Genomic DNA, 16,094 nt, shown 5'->3' with positions numbered 1-16,094 from the left:
AAAGGAGACCTTTTCAGATGGGACAAGTTTACACATGCAGGAAGAAGAGGTTGTTGAGTGAGGCTGTCAGGCGTGTTGGGGTAGGCCTTTGACTGAGTCGCCTAAAAGCAGATGTCAAATTGCAAAAAGTCCAGGAGTGAGGAAGAGGATACTGTGGGTACAGGTGAGAACTACTGGGAGAAGTTTGGGCACTAGAGAAGGCTAATGGGGACTCAGAAGCAGGGGGTTGGAGGCAGGGGGCTGGGGGTGGGGGCGGGGACAGAGGCAGCTCAGGGCTGAGGGCAAGGATTTTCAGGCAAAGGGTAAAGGAGGGAGAGGCTGCAGGTGGAAGAAGACTATAATTGATGGGAGCAAGGCCACGAAAACGGACTGGTGCAGGAGGCATGTGAAAATGTCACACTTGCGGGAGTCTTTCCTTTTTTGTTTGTTTTCAAACAAAAGCTTTTAAGCTACATCTCCTCAAGCCCATCCCAAGGATCCAGCTCTGCCCGGGTTCCATCTGGGTAGGGCCTTCTTCAGACAGGAGAGAGAGAAGGAGGCCCCTCTCAGAGCGTCTGCCTCTTTTGCACCCGACTGCTCCTGCTCAGAGGCCGCGGGAAGCTGCGGAGACCGGATGGTGCACCTCCCCAGGGCGCATAGGACTTGGGAGACCACACTCCTCCGGGCTGTGTGAGCCTCGGGTCCGCCCAGATCTCTAATACTGTGGCACCTCCGCCCAGAGCCTGAAGAGAAGAGCAGCACCGCGTCCCTCCCGAATCCCGAGCTTCGGCTCGGGCTGCAGCGCCAGGCCTCCTCCGGCAGGGGCGCTGGGAACTCGCGGATAGCCGGCTCTCGTCCAGCGCCCGGTCCCGCGCCCACCTGGGCCTGCGGCGCTGGAACTTTTCTTGGGACTACCCGCTACGCCCTGTCTTTGGAAACCCACAGATGCCAGGACCCGCCCCATTCTGGGCCGGACGTTGTCGCTGGCTTGGTTCTTCGGCCCAGCCTTCCCCGCTGCTAATTGCCATTTTGGCACCGGGTGGAAAGGCAAGTTCAAGAGGGCGGGGGCTCTCGGGAATCGCTGGATGTCTTCCTCTTTGGCCAGCTTAGATTCTCAGGCGCCTCTTCTGCCTCCTCCAGCCCTCTTGGCTCTTACCTGGCGCCCTTTCGCCTCCTCTTCTATCTCCCTCTTCCTTTTGCACCATTCTCTCGCCCCTTTTCTCCTTCATCTTGTCTTTCCTCTCTTCTCCCTCTCCCCCTTTCCCTCTATTTTCTCCTTCATTCCTTCCTCTCACCTTTCTTTCCTCTCCGCGCATTCCCCTCACTCTCGATCCACTTTAACCATCTTCCAGAGAGGAGGAACTCTATCTACTCCCGAAGGGGAAGAGCAGGGCTGGAGGCTGTCTCTCTCTCCCTAAGCCTCCTCCCTCCTGCCTGCTCCTTTCTTAATAGCTCCTCCTCTAGCTCCTCTAGTCTCAGACTTTTCAACCCCCAGAAATCCCAGGGGCTTCTCGGAGGCGGCGGGCTACACCACATGTCCTGGGGCCTGTAAACCGCAGCTGGAGGTCGTCTTTGGGTTTAGCTCACTTCCCTTCAGCCCACCTAAAGTCTCCGTCTTCCTACGGTCACGAAGGGTCTCAGCTGCAGCAAGCGCGCAGGCTACACTCCTGCAGTCGCGGATTGGGGACCAGATAAGCCCACGCGGCTCCCGCCCGAGTACCCTCTTAACTGGCGGCCGACACTTTGAAACAATTGAGTCCGTTCAGAAACGGACTGGGGAGAGTGAGGGCACGACCTCAAAATCCTAGCAGCAAAATGAGGTCCGGATCCTCCCTGGAAGAGCAGACATCTCGACTACTCTCTCGCCCCACCTCTGGTCGGGAGGTCCGGGCAAGGAGCATCCCTCAACCGAGAAGATCTGGCAAGTCCCCGATCCCACCGGGGCCTTCCGCCTCTTTTCCCTCATCCCCTAGGAGGCTTTATCAGGTTCTAACCGCTAGTAGTGGGGGCCGTGGGTGCTCGGGGCGCCAAGAGGAGGGGGCTGCCGAGAGCGGCCTGCCTGGTTCTCAGCATTGCCTCTTTGACCACTCGCAGGCTCCTGGAAATGCAAACACAGCCCGTGCGTGATCCGCGCGCTACCAAAAGCCGAGCGCACACCTCCCGCCCCCGCCCCACTTGCCATCGCTCACACTAACACGCACACATGCTCGTGCAAACGCGCACGCACGGAACCGCGCGCCCCCTCACATCCAGCCGCGCTCCTGGCCCGGCTCAGCCAGGTGCCCCCACGCGGCAGCGCCCGGTCGGCCCGCCAGCCCCCTGCGAACCCCTCGCCTCACGCCCGCCTGCCTGCGCGCACGCACGCGCACGCACGCATTCCCCACGCCCCCGCGCGGGGGCGCAGGCCTCGGGTGGCGGGGTTTGGCCGGGAGCCGGCCGGGCCGGGGAGCAGCGAGCAGAGTCCCGGGTGCATCCCGCGCTTGGCTTCCGTGCGCAGCCTCCCCGCGCGGAGGCACCTGGCTCCCCCTCGGCTCTAGAACGCAAACAGTTGGCGTTGAGCACACAACTCCTCCTCCTTCTCCCCCGAGACCCCTGTACCCTCCCCGCGCGCCATCTCCCGCCCCTCATAATAGGCCCGAAGAGTAAACCCCCAAACGCGTCCAGAAGCGGCTCCCAACTCTTCGCCGGGAGCACGTTGGAGGCTGGATTTCGGAGAGACTCGGGATTGGGGTCTATTGCCGGCCCCTCCTGGATCCGGCTTGATTTTCATATTTTAAGAAGATTTTCTTATTACCTTTGATTACTCCTTTTTACCAAATTTCTGGAGGAACTCAGTGGGGAGGAATGGGGGGAATCTGATTTTAAGAAAGAAAGCACCGAAGGGGCAATTATTAATTTTCCTCGGGTTTGGAATCACCCTCTGGACGAGAGAACGGGCGAGCGGGAGCTAGGAGGGAAGACTGGAGAGGACCGGCGAGGCGCGCCAGCCGGAGCCACCTCCTTCCCGGCCGCCCCCTCCCCACTCCCCCTACACACGCTCGCTCGCTCGCCGGCGCGCGCACACCCCCCGCGCCGGACCCGCACCTCGGCGGGCGCCACACACTCGGCAGCCCGAGCCGCGGTAGCCGCAGCGGGATGGAGGCGGCGCGCACGGAGCGCCCCGCAGGCTGGCCGGGGACGCCGCTTGTCCGGACGGGGCTCCTACTCTTGTCGACGTGGGTCCTGGCAGGCGCCGAGATCACTTGGGACGCGACAGGCGGTCCCGGACGCCCGGCGGCCCCGGCTTCCCGGCCACCGGCGTTGTCTCCACTCTCGCCGCGGGCAGTGGCCAGCCAGTGGCCGGAGGAGCTGGCGACGGCGCGGAGAGCCGCCGTGCTGGGGCGCCGGGCCGGACCAGAGCTGCTGCCCCAGCAGGGCGGCGGCAGAGGCGGTGAGATGCAGGTTGAAGCCGGAGAGACATCGCCGGCAGGCGAGCGGCGGGGCCGGGGCATCCCAGCTCCTGCCAAGCTTGGCGGCGCGAGGAGGAGTCGCCGGGCGCAGCCCCCAAGCACCCAGGAACGCGGGGACGCCTGGGCCACTGCTCCGGCAGATGGTTCCAGAGGAAGCCGTCCCCTGGCTAAGGGTTCCCGGGAGGAGGTGAAGGCGCCGCGGGCTGGGGGGTCGGCGACTGAAGACCTCCGGCTGCCCAGCACCTCCTTCGCGCTGACCGGCGACTCGGCCCACAACCAAGCCATGGTGCACTGGTCGGGACACAACAGCAGCGTGAGTACCCACCCGGCGGCGGGTCCACCTGTTTCCTGACACCGAAGGGGAATCGCGGGGGGCGGGTGGGAGCGAGGGACAGATAGTTGCTCGGGGGTCGAGGCGGGGGACGACTCGACTTTTCGAGATAACAGGTTTGTCCGATTCCCCCCACGCCCCCAACAGGTTAACGGAGTTTGTTGTTAGACGCTGTGTGCGTTTATTTACTGGAGACCCTAGGCTTCGGGCCCCCGGGAGGGGAGTGGAGGAAGGGGCTTCTTAAAGATGAGTGGGGGAGGGATCTATGCTCGCTTTCTCCCATACTTGGCTTGGAGGGTCAGTTTTCCTCTTTGCGGGGTGCCTGAATTCTTGGATGAGAAAAAGGGCTGACTTGGGGCGGAAGCCGCAGAACAGACCGATTCCTGCGACTGCCCGGGCTCCCCCTACCCCCACCCCCCCTCCCCCGCTCCCGTCACGCGAAAGGGAACCCGGAAGGCCATTCGAACTCGCGGCCTCCTGCTCGCCTCGGGGTCGCTGCTTTCCGCTCCAGGCGCGCAGTCCTCCAGCCCAAGAGGGAGGCTCGGCCAAGTCGGCCCCCAGCCTTGGCCTTCAGGTAACCCCGGTTCCTCCTTCAAAGTCCAGGGAGCGGCCCTGGAAAGCCGTAGCAGAGGCCGTAAAAAAAAGTTTAAAGCGTGAAGCGAAATTCCACACCCATCCAGCGCCCATGCCACACCGCTCGCCCTCACGCACGCACAGGCACACGGAAGTCGCTGAGCAGAAAACTCTCGCCTTCAACATTGCGTCCTGCGCCACAAACGGCTCCCTGAGCGGAGTTGGGTGCCTGAGCTTCCTGCACACCTCTCCCCCCGCTTTTCCCCGCCACCGGGTTCTCCTGGACAAGGATGTACCGAGAGGTGGCGTCGTTGAGCCCGGTCTGGCAGACTCCGGCGTTCCGGACTGGGCGCCCGACTGAGCATCGCGCCTGCCTGGCAGCAGCAGCGGCCCGCAGCGCGTGCCCGGAGGGGCTCCCCCTACCTCGCCTGCACCCAGCGCTGTGCAGCCAAGCAAAGAAAAGGCGGGGGACAGGTTTCCACCATCTCCCCCACTTCCCTCCTTCCCCCGGTCCCTACCTGAGCCAGATTTGGAAAATCTTTTCCTCTTCTCTGGCTCCATGGTTCGGATCAGAACCTGGCGTTGGGTAGGGTGCACGCTCCAGGCGGAGGATGACGGGTGTCTGTACAAGCAGCCTTGGGGAATTGATTTGATAGGAACTCACCCCGCAACTCCCTGCCGTTTTGTATTTCTCTTCATGACCGGTGTTTGACAAAATTTCTCTGGGAAATTTTTGCCTTATTTTAACAGAGCCTGGGATGTCCAGGATTGGGTATCTAATAAGAGGAAAGCGAGGGGTCCACAGAAGGTAGCACATAAGCAATACCAAAGTGCAGATTTCTTGGTTTCTAATGATGCACAGCTCGGGCAGCCCAGCCTGGGTAGCCCATGCTGGGCTTGAAGGACCAGTGAAGACCAGCTTCGCAGCAGCGCGATGGCGGGCTTCATCTGCCTTGGATGAAGACCCCCATAGCCTCGGGCTGACAGCTCTGGCGAGAGGGGTGGACAATGTGTGCCTTTGCAGGGCTGGGTGGTTGAAGACTTCAAGTCCCTTCCAAGAGGACTTGGATATGTGTGTGCTGGGGGGAGATTCTCTGACCTCAGGGTTGATTCTCTGACAGCAGGGGTTGTGAATCCCAACTTCATTTTAGTTTGATAATTAGGGTGTGTGTGTGTGTGTGTGTGTGTGTGTGTGTTGGGGTTCTTACTTGGTGAGGAGGATGGATGGATGGATAGGATGTGTGGAAGTAAATATATCCTAGGAAGAGGAGGATGTAATGTCTTTACATCTGTGGCTTCACTACTGCCTCATTAGGACAATATAAATTCACCCTCCCTGAAGAGTTTTTCTGTGTCTCTGCTTTTATTTTAAGGATTATTTTTGAGTATTTACAAAGCCTCTGAAGATGGGACTTTAGAGAAAATGCTTCCTGCAAATAGCAGTTAACTGTGCATGGCCTTCTTTGCTCATCTTCAAAGCAGTTGTGCAGCAGAAGAGGTGAGGGGCAGGTCTGGCCTGTGCTCCCTGGGGAAATGACTCTTCAGTCAAATGACGGCCAAAGGGGCTTGGGGACTGGAGCAGTTGGGCTTGGAGACCTTGGTGACAGCAATGAGATTGGACAATGTATGAACAGCCCACAGGGACTTATTGGTTGTGCTCTTGGCCAGCCTTACTGCCCGTGCAAGAGCACCACAGGTGGATGTAGGGCCACACACTGTCCTCTCTCTCCAATCTGGGGAAGAACTGCCTCTTTAGCCCCTAGGCTGGACCTGTCTTTTCTGACCACATTTTGTAGGCAATACGAGAGAGACATCCTTGATTATCAGGTCTGTGAGCCTCTGTAAAGAAGATGGAGAGGCATACTCACATGGCCCTGTCTTTGAGACTTTAAGGAAATCTCCTGGAGAGTCACTGGGAAACCAGTTTCAGCAACATTTACCCAGTTGGTTTTTCTCCTGTCCCCCTTTCCTGATGGCAGGAAAAGAAGGTGTTGTAAATAAGACAGGGTGAAGAGTGATGGGGATGAGAACACTTTGGGAAGATTCTTTCATCGTTGGTTTCAAAGTGGAGGGAAATGTCCATAAAACAGAGAACATGGGGCCTAGCTCCAGGCTCTTCTGACATGGAAAGAGAATTTTATCTTTTCTTCTGGCTTCTGGAGTATTAGACATGTCCTTCTTCAGGAGGCCACCAGTTTAATTTTTAACACAATGAGGGTTTCCTTGCTCTTCTTCCAAGTGTCTCTGATGCACCTGATTACTTGATATGAGTTCCCTTTTGGGGAGCGTTTTCAGTAACCCTATGAAATTGAAAATTGAACTCCATTCTGACTGAGTTTACAGTCAGAGATGCAGGGTGGGACATGAAGGAGAAGGGCCCTCAGCCCACCCCATTGGTCCAGTGTGTGCCCCAGGTGGTTGAAGGTACAGGAGGAGACCCTTGACCAAGGCTTCGGGTGGGTATTTGCCTTGGTCCCAGGACTGAGAAGAGATGGCTTTGGGGGCAAAGGAGAAGGAGTGCAACTGGCTTTGGGCAAAGGAATCAGGAGGGCATGGGGTCTGGGCACCACCTCTGACCATGTTGCCTGCCAGGTGTTCTGGCTGGAAAGTGAGTGGACTTGGCCTTGGAGCCTTTACTCTGGAGGAGCGATTTGCTATTTTTTCTCTCCAGTTGCCTCCAGCTGGAATCCTGGTGATTAATGGGTTAGAGAGTGTTTCACAAACACCCAGAGGGAGCCCAGTCCCCGTGGCTTACAGGGAAACAGAAAAACACATTATTCTGTCCTTTTCCTTCAAATGAAAGAAGAAGCCTCCCTGCTTGCTCAGTGAGTTGGCAAATGGCTCTGGAGAGTGGAAAGTTGTGAAGGCACAGTCCACTTCTCCACACCCCCTCCTCCTTGGATTAACCCTTCATGGGGCCCCCCATTCCTGGTGCCGAGGTGAAAACACTGCATCTGCCCTAACATTGATCTTCATTTCCTTCCAGCAGCGCACTCGAAGTGGCAGCAGTTTGCAGGCTGCTGCCCCTGCAGTGTGTCTGCTTGGAATACTTGCCAGGTAGTTCTCAATTAATGTGCCCAACACTGCATCTTGGTGAAGAGAAATGGGGAGATGCTGATATTTCTAGGCCCTCCCAGATCACCCTGCCCTGAGCATACCAGTAGGTGTAACACAGAGATTATCCCAGGCAGGATTTCCTACCCTTAACTAATTCAGCTGGACTGTGTTCTAAAATATTTACTCCTAATGTGCAAAATAGTGACAGATTTGATCACATTAATTGTATTTCACTCACTGGATCATCTAATTGTGGCTCCCAAACAGATTTTTCAAATAGCTTTTGGCTGGATTGCCTTGTCTTCATCGTCCCTGCTCACAGTTCCTGTGTCACAATATCTTAATGCATTCTGCCTTTTTCGAGGCTTAATAAAGAAGCCTGCCACAGAAGCCATTCTTCAGGGTTTTGCAAAAAAAAATTGTTTTCAATTAGTATTACATGGGGAAACCATCTCACTTGAGATGTAGCTGGGAAATGCATGGGGACATAACAGCACTAATTGCTCCTGGTCATTGTTGGTCTGAGGGGCCGTGGGGAGAGGAGGAGCTGGGCACAGGTTATTTATCTGCTCTGTGATTTCTCTGATGGCTGGATTACAGGGTGTGATTTCCTTCTCAGATCCTTCAGTGATTTCCAAGGTGAGCAGAAGTTGCAGACTCCTTAATTGGGAGGTCTGATTTAGTGATTACAGAGATGCAGTGGCTGGAACTTGCTTTGTAGCTGGCAAAGAAGGAATGCCCAGAAGCAGCTTCTCCAGTGGTGCTGGATTTAAGGGAAAGGGAGTTGGTGACTTCAGTGGCAGGAAGGCTCAGTGGACAGAAGGGAAAATTGCTTTTTCCTTGGACTGTGTAAATCTATTGTCAGTGAAGGAATCCTGGAACTGGATGATCTGTGGGCCCTGAATCATCTCATAAGGAGCAGAGAGGTGCGACAAAGCAGACACTCTGTGATAGAAAGATTTGGCTGGAGACTAGTGGTTTATCCAAGGCTAGGTACAGATTGGCTAAGTCACTTAAGGCCTGTGGCTTGACCTACCTGTTGATTTCCTGCTTTCTGCCTTTTTTGGCCTCTTGGCTGGTTTGAGATACTTCCCTTAAAGGGAGAAAATGTCAAAGGATGATTCTGCAGTAAGTTTGAAGGAGAAAAGAGGCCTTGTGGAGGAGGAGGTGGGAAATATAGAATGTGAATGCCTAGTGGGTCACTAGGCAGTTCTGGTAAGCAGAACTGGCTCTGTGGGATGGATCGAATTTGGCTAACCAAGTTTATTCTCCTGGTGTTGTGGGTAACTGAGAAAAGGCTCTGGATAGGGCTCTGACTTTGTTGGTAGTCACTGGAGATGAGGGAGCTTTGCCTTACATATGGTTGGCACTTGATAATGTTTGACTGAGTGAATGAAAGACAGTCTCAAGTCTCATCAAGCAGAAGCTATAAAGGAATTAGAAATTGTTGTTGCCTGGGATAGCAATGATTTCAGAACTTGACAGCTACTGTAGCCAGGAGTGTTTCATCTGGTGTGTCTGCATTCTGGCTTGAGGAACTTTGGTTTCTTAAATTCAGATCCAGAGTCCATTAGCCTGGCATTCAAGGCTATGTATGTCCCGGGTCTACTTCTCCAACTTTGGATTTGACTCTTCCCTGATTGAGTCCTGCATTCTGGCCGGGGCAGCGCCTTCATTGTCCCAAGCACCTTGAGGTCTGTTCCACTTGGGGTACCCTTCTTTCTTGATGAAAGGGCACCTGTTATTCATAGCTCAGTTCAACATTCAGACTCAGTGGCTCTGTGAAACTTTCCTTGGAAGCATTTATTTCTCTTTTCCCCTACTTGTTTATAGAATTTGCAGAATGCACCACACATTTGGTCATATTTAGTTTAGTACTTACTTTAGTCTTATATTATTTGGTGAGTGTTTTGAGGGTAAGAGCTGAAATAATTAAAACAGCACCCCCTCCCTCCAATCACCATCAAGTGTGAGTTCTGTTCTTCTCATCCATGCCTGGCAGCATGTGCCGTAGGGTAGTACATAGCTCAGTAATACTGAACTCACCTGGGGAGTTGGACCGTGCCTTAGCTGCAGGGTAAGAGGAGAGGAAAGAAGATCATTTTGCCCTAAGATAAGTAGCAGGTTAACACTGTCTCTTAATAACACTGAGTTTAGACAACTGGTGTATTATTTAATGTATGAATGTTACCATAAGATTCAGAGGGATCTCTATGCTACTTAGTAAGAGGATAGAAATAAGGACTAGTTAACAATCCTGGCTTCTCATGCACTTCAAAGATCAGATGGACACCCCCATAAGACATTCATCCATTTTCTGAGTGTTTCCTATGTATGTGGCATTCTCCTAGAAACTGTGGGGTTGGTAGAAGTGTGATGGAGAGGAGACAAAGAAGGATGAGACAGCATTTGCCTCGTAGTCGTGCTGACATGCTTTGGATGTGAGACTGCTCTTCTGTAAAGTTAAATAACACATGACAAGACGACAGATGCCATGGGGTGATATGTGGTTAATTGTCAAGTGATCGTTTCAGGCTATGAGCTCACAGAAGAGAGGATCCCTGTGGGACATACTACAGGAATTTGAGACTTGCAGAATGTCAAGGCTGGAAGTGCACTTGGGAATTGTCTTCATCAAATCACTCATGATAGAGATGAGGATATGAGGCTCAGACAGAAACGTGGCAGCCGACCTTGGACCCTGCTTATGTTTTTTCTCTTGGAAGAGCCATCCCCTCTTCCCACCCATTTTTCTCCTTTCTTCTCAGGTTAATAGAGCATTTTCCTTCTAAGAGGATTTGTGTGTTTTCACTCTGGTGAGGTGCCCATTTTATAGGTAGGGTAGACTGAGGCCCCAGGATGGGTATCATATGAGGCTAGTCAGAGAGATTTAGGAATAGATTCTTTCCTTCTGTTCTGGGGCCATGCTCTATAGTCACCCTGCCCATCCACCGCGGTGGCTGCAGACAATGAATAACAAGCTAGTTAATGTTGGACAAGCTGTATCTTACTAACCATTGTTAATGGGGGCCTCTTGTGAGTCACCTTGTTATTTGAGTTAGTGAGTGAATCAAGCCTGGTTACATCACAACCAGGAATATTTTGCTCATTTATTTTGATCAGTGTAGTTTGGATTTAATTATTTATGGAAATACTGTTGTTTATAGTACACTAATAAATGTTCTATAGTAAATTTGGAAAAAATAATGGAGTCTAAGAACCTCAGGATTGCACAGATTGTTTTCTGCTATTGAGTGCATGCAGGGAATCAGAGGAAGCCATCCCTGCTTGGTTGAGATGAGAGGGACCTGCAGCAGAGTGGGGCCAGCAGGGTTCTTGGTCAGTAAAACTGTGCCCTTGGCTAGGTAGGGGACTGTTACTTGGCATGCATTGGAGAGAGAAAAAACCTAATTAGGGGAAAAACTGGAAATAAAGCTATGTAGGATAATCAAGGATTCTATTGGGTTGTGGGATTATTTAGTATGGGTGTATGGTACAACTTGTGTGAATTCGTATTTGTGGAGAGATTTCATCATGAATGCAATCCTCTTCCGGATTTGTTGAGAACAGATAGACTGGGAACCTGAAACAGGCCACATACTAAATAAGATCATGGATTTTGCAGCCAGGTGCCTGGGTTCAAGTCCTGCCTCTGTTTCTTAATAGCTGTGTGACATTGGGCAAGTTGTTACCCTCTCTGCTGTTTCTTCATCTGAAAAAAGGGGGTGATGATATAGTATCTCTACCTTGGGCTGTTGTAAGAATTAAGTGAGACTGTACAGGGCAGAGCGCTTAAAAGAAGTGCCTGACCCATTTGTAGCAAGCACTCAAGATACTTTAGTTTAGTTATTATTTTTATATCTGGAAGGGGCCTTCCCTTAATTTTCAGATGGAAATGTTGAAGCAGAGGAAGGAGGCACTTGCTCAAAGTTTCCCAGTGAGCTGATGGCAAGGCCTTGGCTAGAACCCAGTTCTCATCAAGATGCTCATTTCAACCACCTCCCATAGTTCATGTCCCCAGTCAATGAGTTTTTGCCATGTCTACCTTTTATGTCATGCTAAAGTAGGTGTTGAAAAGGATCTAGAATTGAATAACTGGGGACCTGTATTCTTGAAATTCATACTCAGAATTTGTAATAGAAACAGAATCATATTCGTTAGATGATTACACTAATAAGCTATGAATAAGTTTAACATTATTACAGGGCTTTTATTGCATGGAGAGTTAAGGGATCCAGAAAGATGAAGAGTAGCTTCTCTCAGATTGGGCATCCATGATACAACTCACAGCTAATCAAGGGAGACTTCTTGAGGGAAGTGAGTAAAGTGTGTAGCTTCTAGAACATTGGAGAACACTGGGTTGCTGGGGCTGGTTGACAAGCAGATCCCATTGTGCCAAAAACTCATCTATGCCAAAGTCATGGCCTAGACCTCAATGTTACATTTTTCCTCTCCTCTTCTGTATTTGTGCCTGCTGTGAAATGGGCATATCACATGGATTGGAGCTATCTGTAGAATATCTGCAGCCTGTTCCCCAGAATTATCACACTGGTACAATCCACTACTTTGTGGTGATCTATACCCATAGAGTTGTAGGCTTGAGTTCCCTTTTTGCCTTCACCCTATGTACCAAGACTGGAACCTGAGAGCCCTACGTAGACACTAGAGGGAGTGTTGCCCTGGGAAAGAAGTGAAAATAAATAGGATGAAATAACAAGACAATGCTGTACCAGGAATTGTTCTGAAGGAGGGAAGATGAAAAGTAGCCTGTAAGTGAATTGTGTAGGGGTTGTATGATGATCCATAGATGAATAGTCATTTGGCAGCAGGACAGTTTTCAATCCTTGGGGGCTGATCATTCAGCCTCTTCCTACAGAAAAAAGGGGAGTAGATACAAACACGTTCATTCAGCAGTTAGATACTCAGACCATTAATGACTGAACTAACACTCTACAAATAGATTCAGCTGGAAGTGATGCTTAGGCTGGGTTCTCACATCTCTTCTGTATTTCCTTCCTTTTTGCTTCCTTGCTCTCTTGTTTCTGGTGGTTAGTCAATATGTGCTTATTGAGTTGAACAGAATAAATACTTGCTTAAATACTTAAAAGTGCCTGGGTAAAGAACAGGTGTCTTGGGGATGGAGTAGTGTCTGGCCTGCTGTTGCTGGCCTGGGGTCTGCACCCTGGGACATTGCAGTTGTCTCTCACAGGCTCTCAGGTCCCACATGCCTGACATCCTCCCAAAAGCCTTTTTGACATCTATGGTGAGGTAGGCAGTTTCTCATTCAGATGGTTAGAATCAGGTTAAAGATTACACTGCTGCATAAGAAATAAACTTTTTCTTTTAAAAATCTGTTCTCAGTGGGAGATGAAGAACAATTACTGAGTTGAACATTTTCAAGACTAGAAAAATAGCTCAAGCTGCCATATCTGAATGTGATTACACATAGTGGGGGAACTTGTCTACAATAAGAGTTCTGAGACAATGAAGCTGGTGACACAGAGAAACTTGTTTTCCAGAGTGGTGGTGGAAGAGGAGGGTATCCTTACTGGTGAAAGAGTTGCTTATCTCACTGTGTTGCTTTCAGTGTTATTCATGCTTGAAAGCAAACTTTTGTTTGAAAGATTTCTCAAAACTCTAAAGCGTCTTTTCTGTCATGAGAAGGTCCCTAAGCCACAGCAACCTTGAACAAGTCTCTAAGCCTTAGTTTCACTGCCTGTAAAATGATGATAATACTGGACTTGCAGGATTGTTGTGAATCTTAGAGATGATGCCTATAAAGGGCCTAGCATAATAGGCTATTTTAACATAAGAATGTTAATTTTTGTAATTCCAGTACTTTGGGAGGCTGAGGCGGGCAGATCACTTGAGGTCAGGAGTTCGAGACCAGCCTGGCCAACACAGTGAAACCTCTGGGCTCTACTAAAAAAAAAAATACAAAAATTAGCTGGTGGCACATGCCTTTAATCCCAGCTACACGGGAGGCTGAGGCTGGAGAATCTCTTGAACTCAGGAGGCAGGGGTTGCAGTGAGCCAAGATGGTGCCACTGCATTCCCCAGCCTGGGTGACAGAGTGAGACTCCGTCTCAAAAAAAAAGAATGTTAATTCTTATTTGGAGATCTGTTGGTACTCTATCCGCATTCCCGGGATGTTCCTTTGCTCTGCATGCTGGCTTGATTTCCAACCACCAGCACCAGGGACCAGCTTTCCCTGGCCACTGTAGCTTGCTTTGATCACACAAGCTACAGGCTGGAAGAGTCAAGGAATTAGTGCCTGTGAGGGTGCAGGGAGCAGCCACTACCAATGACTGGTAGGAGTTGATGGATAAATATCCAGCCCCCTTGACCACTGGGGTTGGCTAACTCTGAGACATGTTTCTTTCATGGTTTCCCAGAGCTCCCCGTGGGATTAAACCCCAGTTTTAAATATATTTTAAATGTGTGTGTTTGTGTTTTAAATGGGTGCATTATTAGTAAGGAGAGAGCCTGCAAGTATGATTTTAAAAAATGGAAAATGCTTCTTTCAAGCATGCCTAGATTTGGTCTTACTTCAAGCACATGTATTTTCATTCATTCTTTCACTCATTCATTCAATAATTTGTTTGCTTAGTATGATGCCAGTTAAGTTATTTGAATTTTCTGGGATTCAGTTTCCTGACCTGTAAAATGAAAAAGTTGCAAAAATTGGTGCAGCCCATCTCACCACAAAGTAGATGTGGTATTAGGTCAGTCATTTCTTGGTGGGTGAAATGGGCATAATCCTATTTGCTCCCTTTATGTCACAGTTAAAAAATGAGATGGTGCACATGGAAGCATTTTGAAAAGAATAGGGGGTGATATGAACTCAAGTTGTTAGTTTACCTCACCTCTCCTTTATTCCTTAAGGAGCTAGAGACCCTTTGACAACAGATTTGAGACCAGGTGCAGCTCTTGCCTTCTTCTGCCTTCTCTCAGTACAAATGAACACTTCCATTAACACGCATACCATGGTAGTAAACCCAAGATTCTTATTCCAGGCATGATGTGCAATTTATTTCAAGGCACGTCTGATATAATAAAATTCTCAGATGGGAGAGTAATTTGGATGTTTTAACAGAACATTTGCCCCAGGTCATGACCTGTATTGATTGCTGTGCCTTACTCTTTTCAGATCATGTGAAGTGTTTAGAGAGCACCTAGTATATGCCTAGTGAGGCAGCATGTGCAAAAAAATCTATGTGATGCAGACTAGACACCCAAGAAAACTTACAATTTTGTGTGTGGTAAACATATATTGGACAGCTATTGCAGAGAACAGTGTGAGATAGCATAAGACGTGCTAATTGGAGCATGCTTAGGAAATAACTTGAACATAAGACCACAGTGAATGAAAATTAATGAAATTATTAAAAAATTCTGGTTGTTTTTATTATCTGCAACAAAATCTACTAGCACAATAAGAAATAGATGTCGTACTCTATCACCAAACCTGGGTCACTTGACAAGGAATGTTCTGAGCTTTGAGGTCAAATAGATTACCTGTTGTTCTAGCAATTGTTCAGAATTCTGCTATGTCAGTGTGGTGTGTAAATTTCTTGTAGAGAACTCTGTTTTACCATGTGTTTCTACTTGTTTTATTTTTTTTTATAGGAAGATAAAGAATATGCTATTTCACCATAGTACTATGATATTCCAACTTTTTAGTTGTATTATTATTAGATATTCTAATTTGTACTGATTTCTTTCTTTCTAGGCCTGTTTCCCTTCTGTCATCTTGAGATTTCTATTTATTTTACTCTTGGATTAGTGCCTCTGTTTTTTGGATCCCATTCCTCTGTTGTGGGCTGCTTTTCATTTTTCTGTGGCATATCCTCAAGTAATCTTTCTCAGAGAATGCATGGGAATGTCTTGGTTTATACCTCTTGTCCTGATAGAATATGAATAGATGTATTTTGACTCTCAAAAGATCCAGGCTTAGATGATGAATCATATGATCACCCAGTGCTTGGGAGATATTAATGCTTTAAAAATTTTTAATTTAAAAAATTTTTTGTGGGTGCATAGTAGGTGTATATATTTATGGGGTACATGAGATGTTTTGGTACAGATATGCATTGCATAATAATCACATCATGGAAGATGGGATATCTATCCATTCAAGCACTTATCATTTGTGTTACAAATAATCCAGATTATACTCTTTTAGTTATTTTAAAATGTACAATTAAAATTATTATTGACCCTAGTCACCCTTTTGTGCTATCAAATACTAGGCGTTATTCATTCATCTTACTTTTTGTACCCATTAATAATCCCCACCTCCCCCTCTCCCCCACTACCCTTCCTGCCTCTGGTAATCATTCTTTTACTCTATGCCCATGGGTTCAGTTGTTTTCATTTTTAGATCCCACAAATAAGTGAGAACCTGCCATGTGTGTCTTTTGGTGCCTGGCTTATTTCACTTAACATAATGACCTCTACTTCCATCCATGTTTTTGCAAATGACTGAATCTCATTCGTTTTTATGGCTGAATAGTACTCCATTGTGTATATGTACCACATTTTCTTTATCCATTCATCTGTTGATGGACAGTTAGGTTGCTTCCAAATCTTGGCTATTGTGAATAGTACTGCAGCAAACATGGGAGTGCAGATATCTCTTTGATATATTGATTTCCTTTCTTTGAGTATATACCCAGCAGTGGGATTGCTGGATTGTATGATAG

At 49.2% G+C, this 16,094-nt stretch overlaps 2 protein-coding genes across 5 annotated transcripts in view; both read left to right on the top strand.

The window, feature by feature from the left end:
• The window catches only part of LOC129047184 (uncharacterized), a 608,921-nt gene that overhangs the window by 352,861 nt on the left and 239,966 nt on the right, over positions 1-16,094 (top strand). The gene's annotated exons all lie outside the window — the stretch shown is intronic.
• LOC129049650 (VPS10 domain-containing receptor SorCS3-like) overlaps positions 2,377-16,094 on the top strand; it is a 222,649-nt gene continuing 208,931 nt past the window's right edge. For 2 of the 4 annotated variants that reach the window (XR_010136663.1, XM_063714783.1), the window contains exon 1: positions 2,386-3,741. Coding sequence is in view for 2 of the 4 variants with exons in the window: in XM_063714783.1 (XP_063570853.1) it covers positions 3,115-3,741 (627 nt within the window). In the remaining 2 variants the exon portion in view is untranslated. Of the gene's footprint in view, positions 3,742-16,094 lie in introns of all 4 variants that reach the window. The other 2 variants (XM_054529514.2, XR_010136664.1) reach the window with 2 other exon arrangements.

This window comes from Pongo abelii, chromosome 14, assembly GCF_028885655.2.
Source record: "Pongo abelii isolate AG06213 chromosome 14, NHGRI_mPonAbe1-v2.0_pri, whole genome shotgun sequence".
Taxonomy (NCBI): domain Eukaryota; kingdom Metazoa; phylum Chordata; class Mammalia; order Primates; family Hominidae; genus Pongo; species Pongo abelii.
The sequence above is the reverse complement of the archived record's forward strand: the minus strand, read 5'-3'. Positions and strand labels throughout refer to the sequence as shown.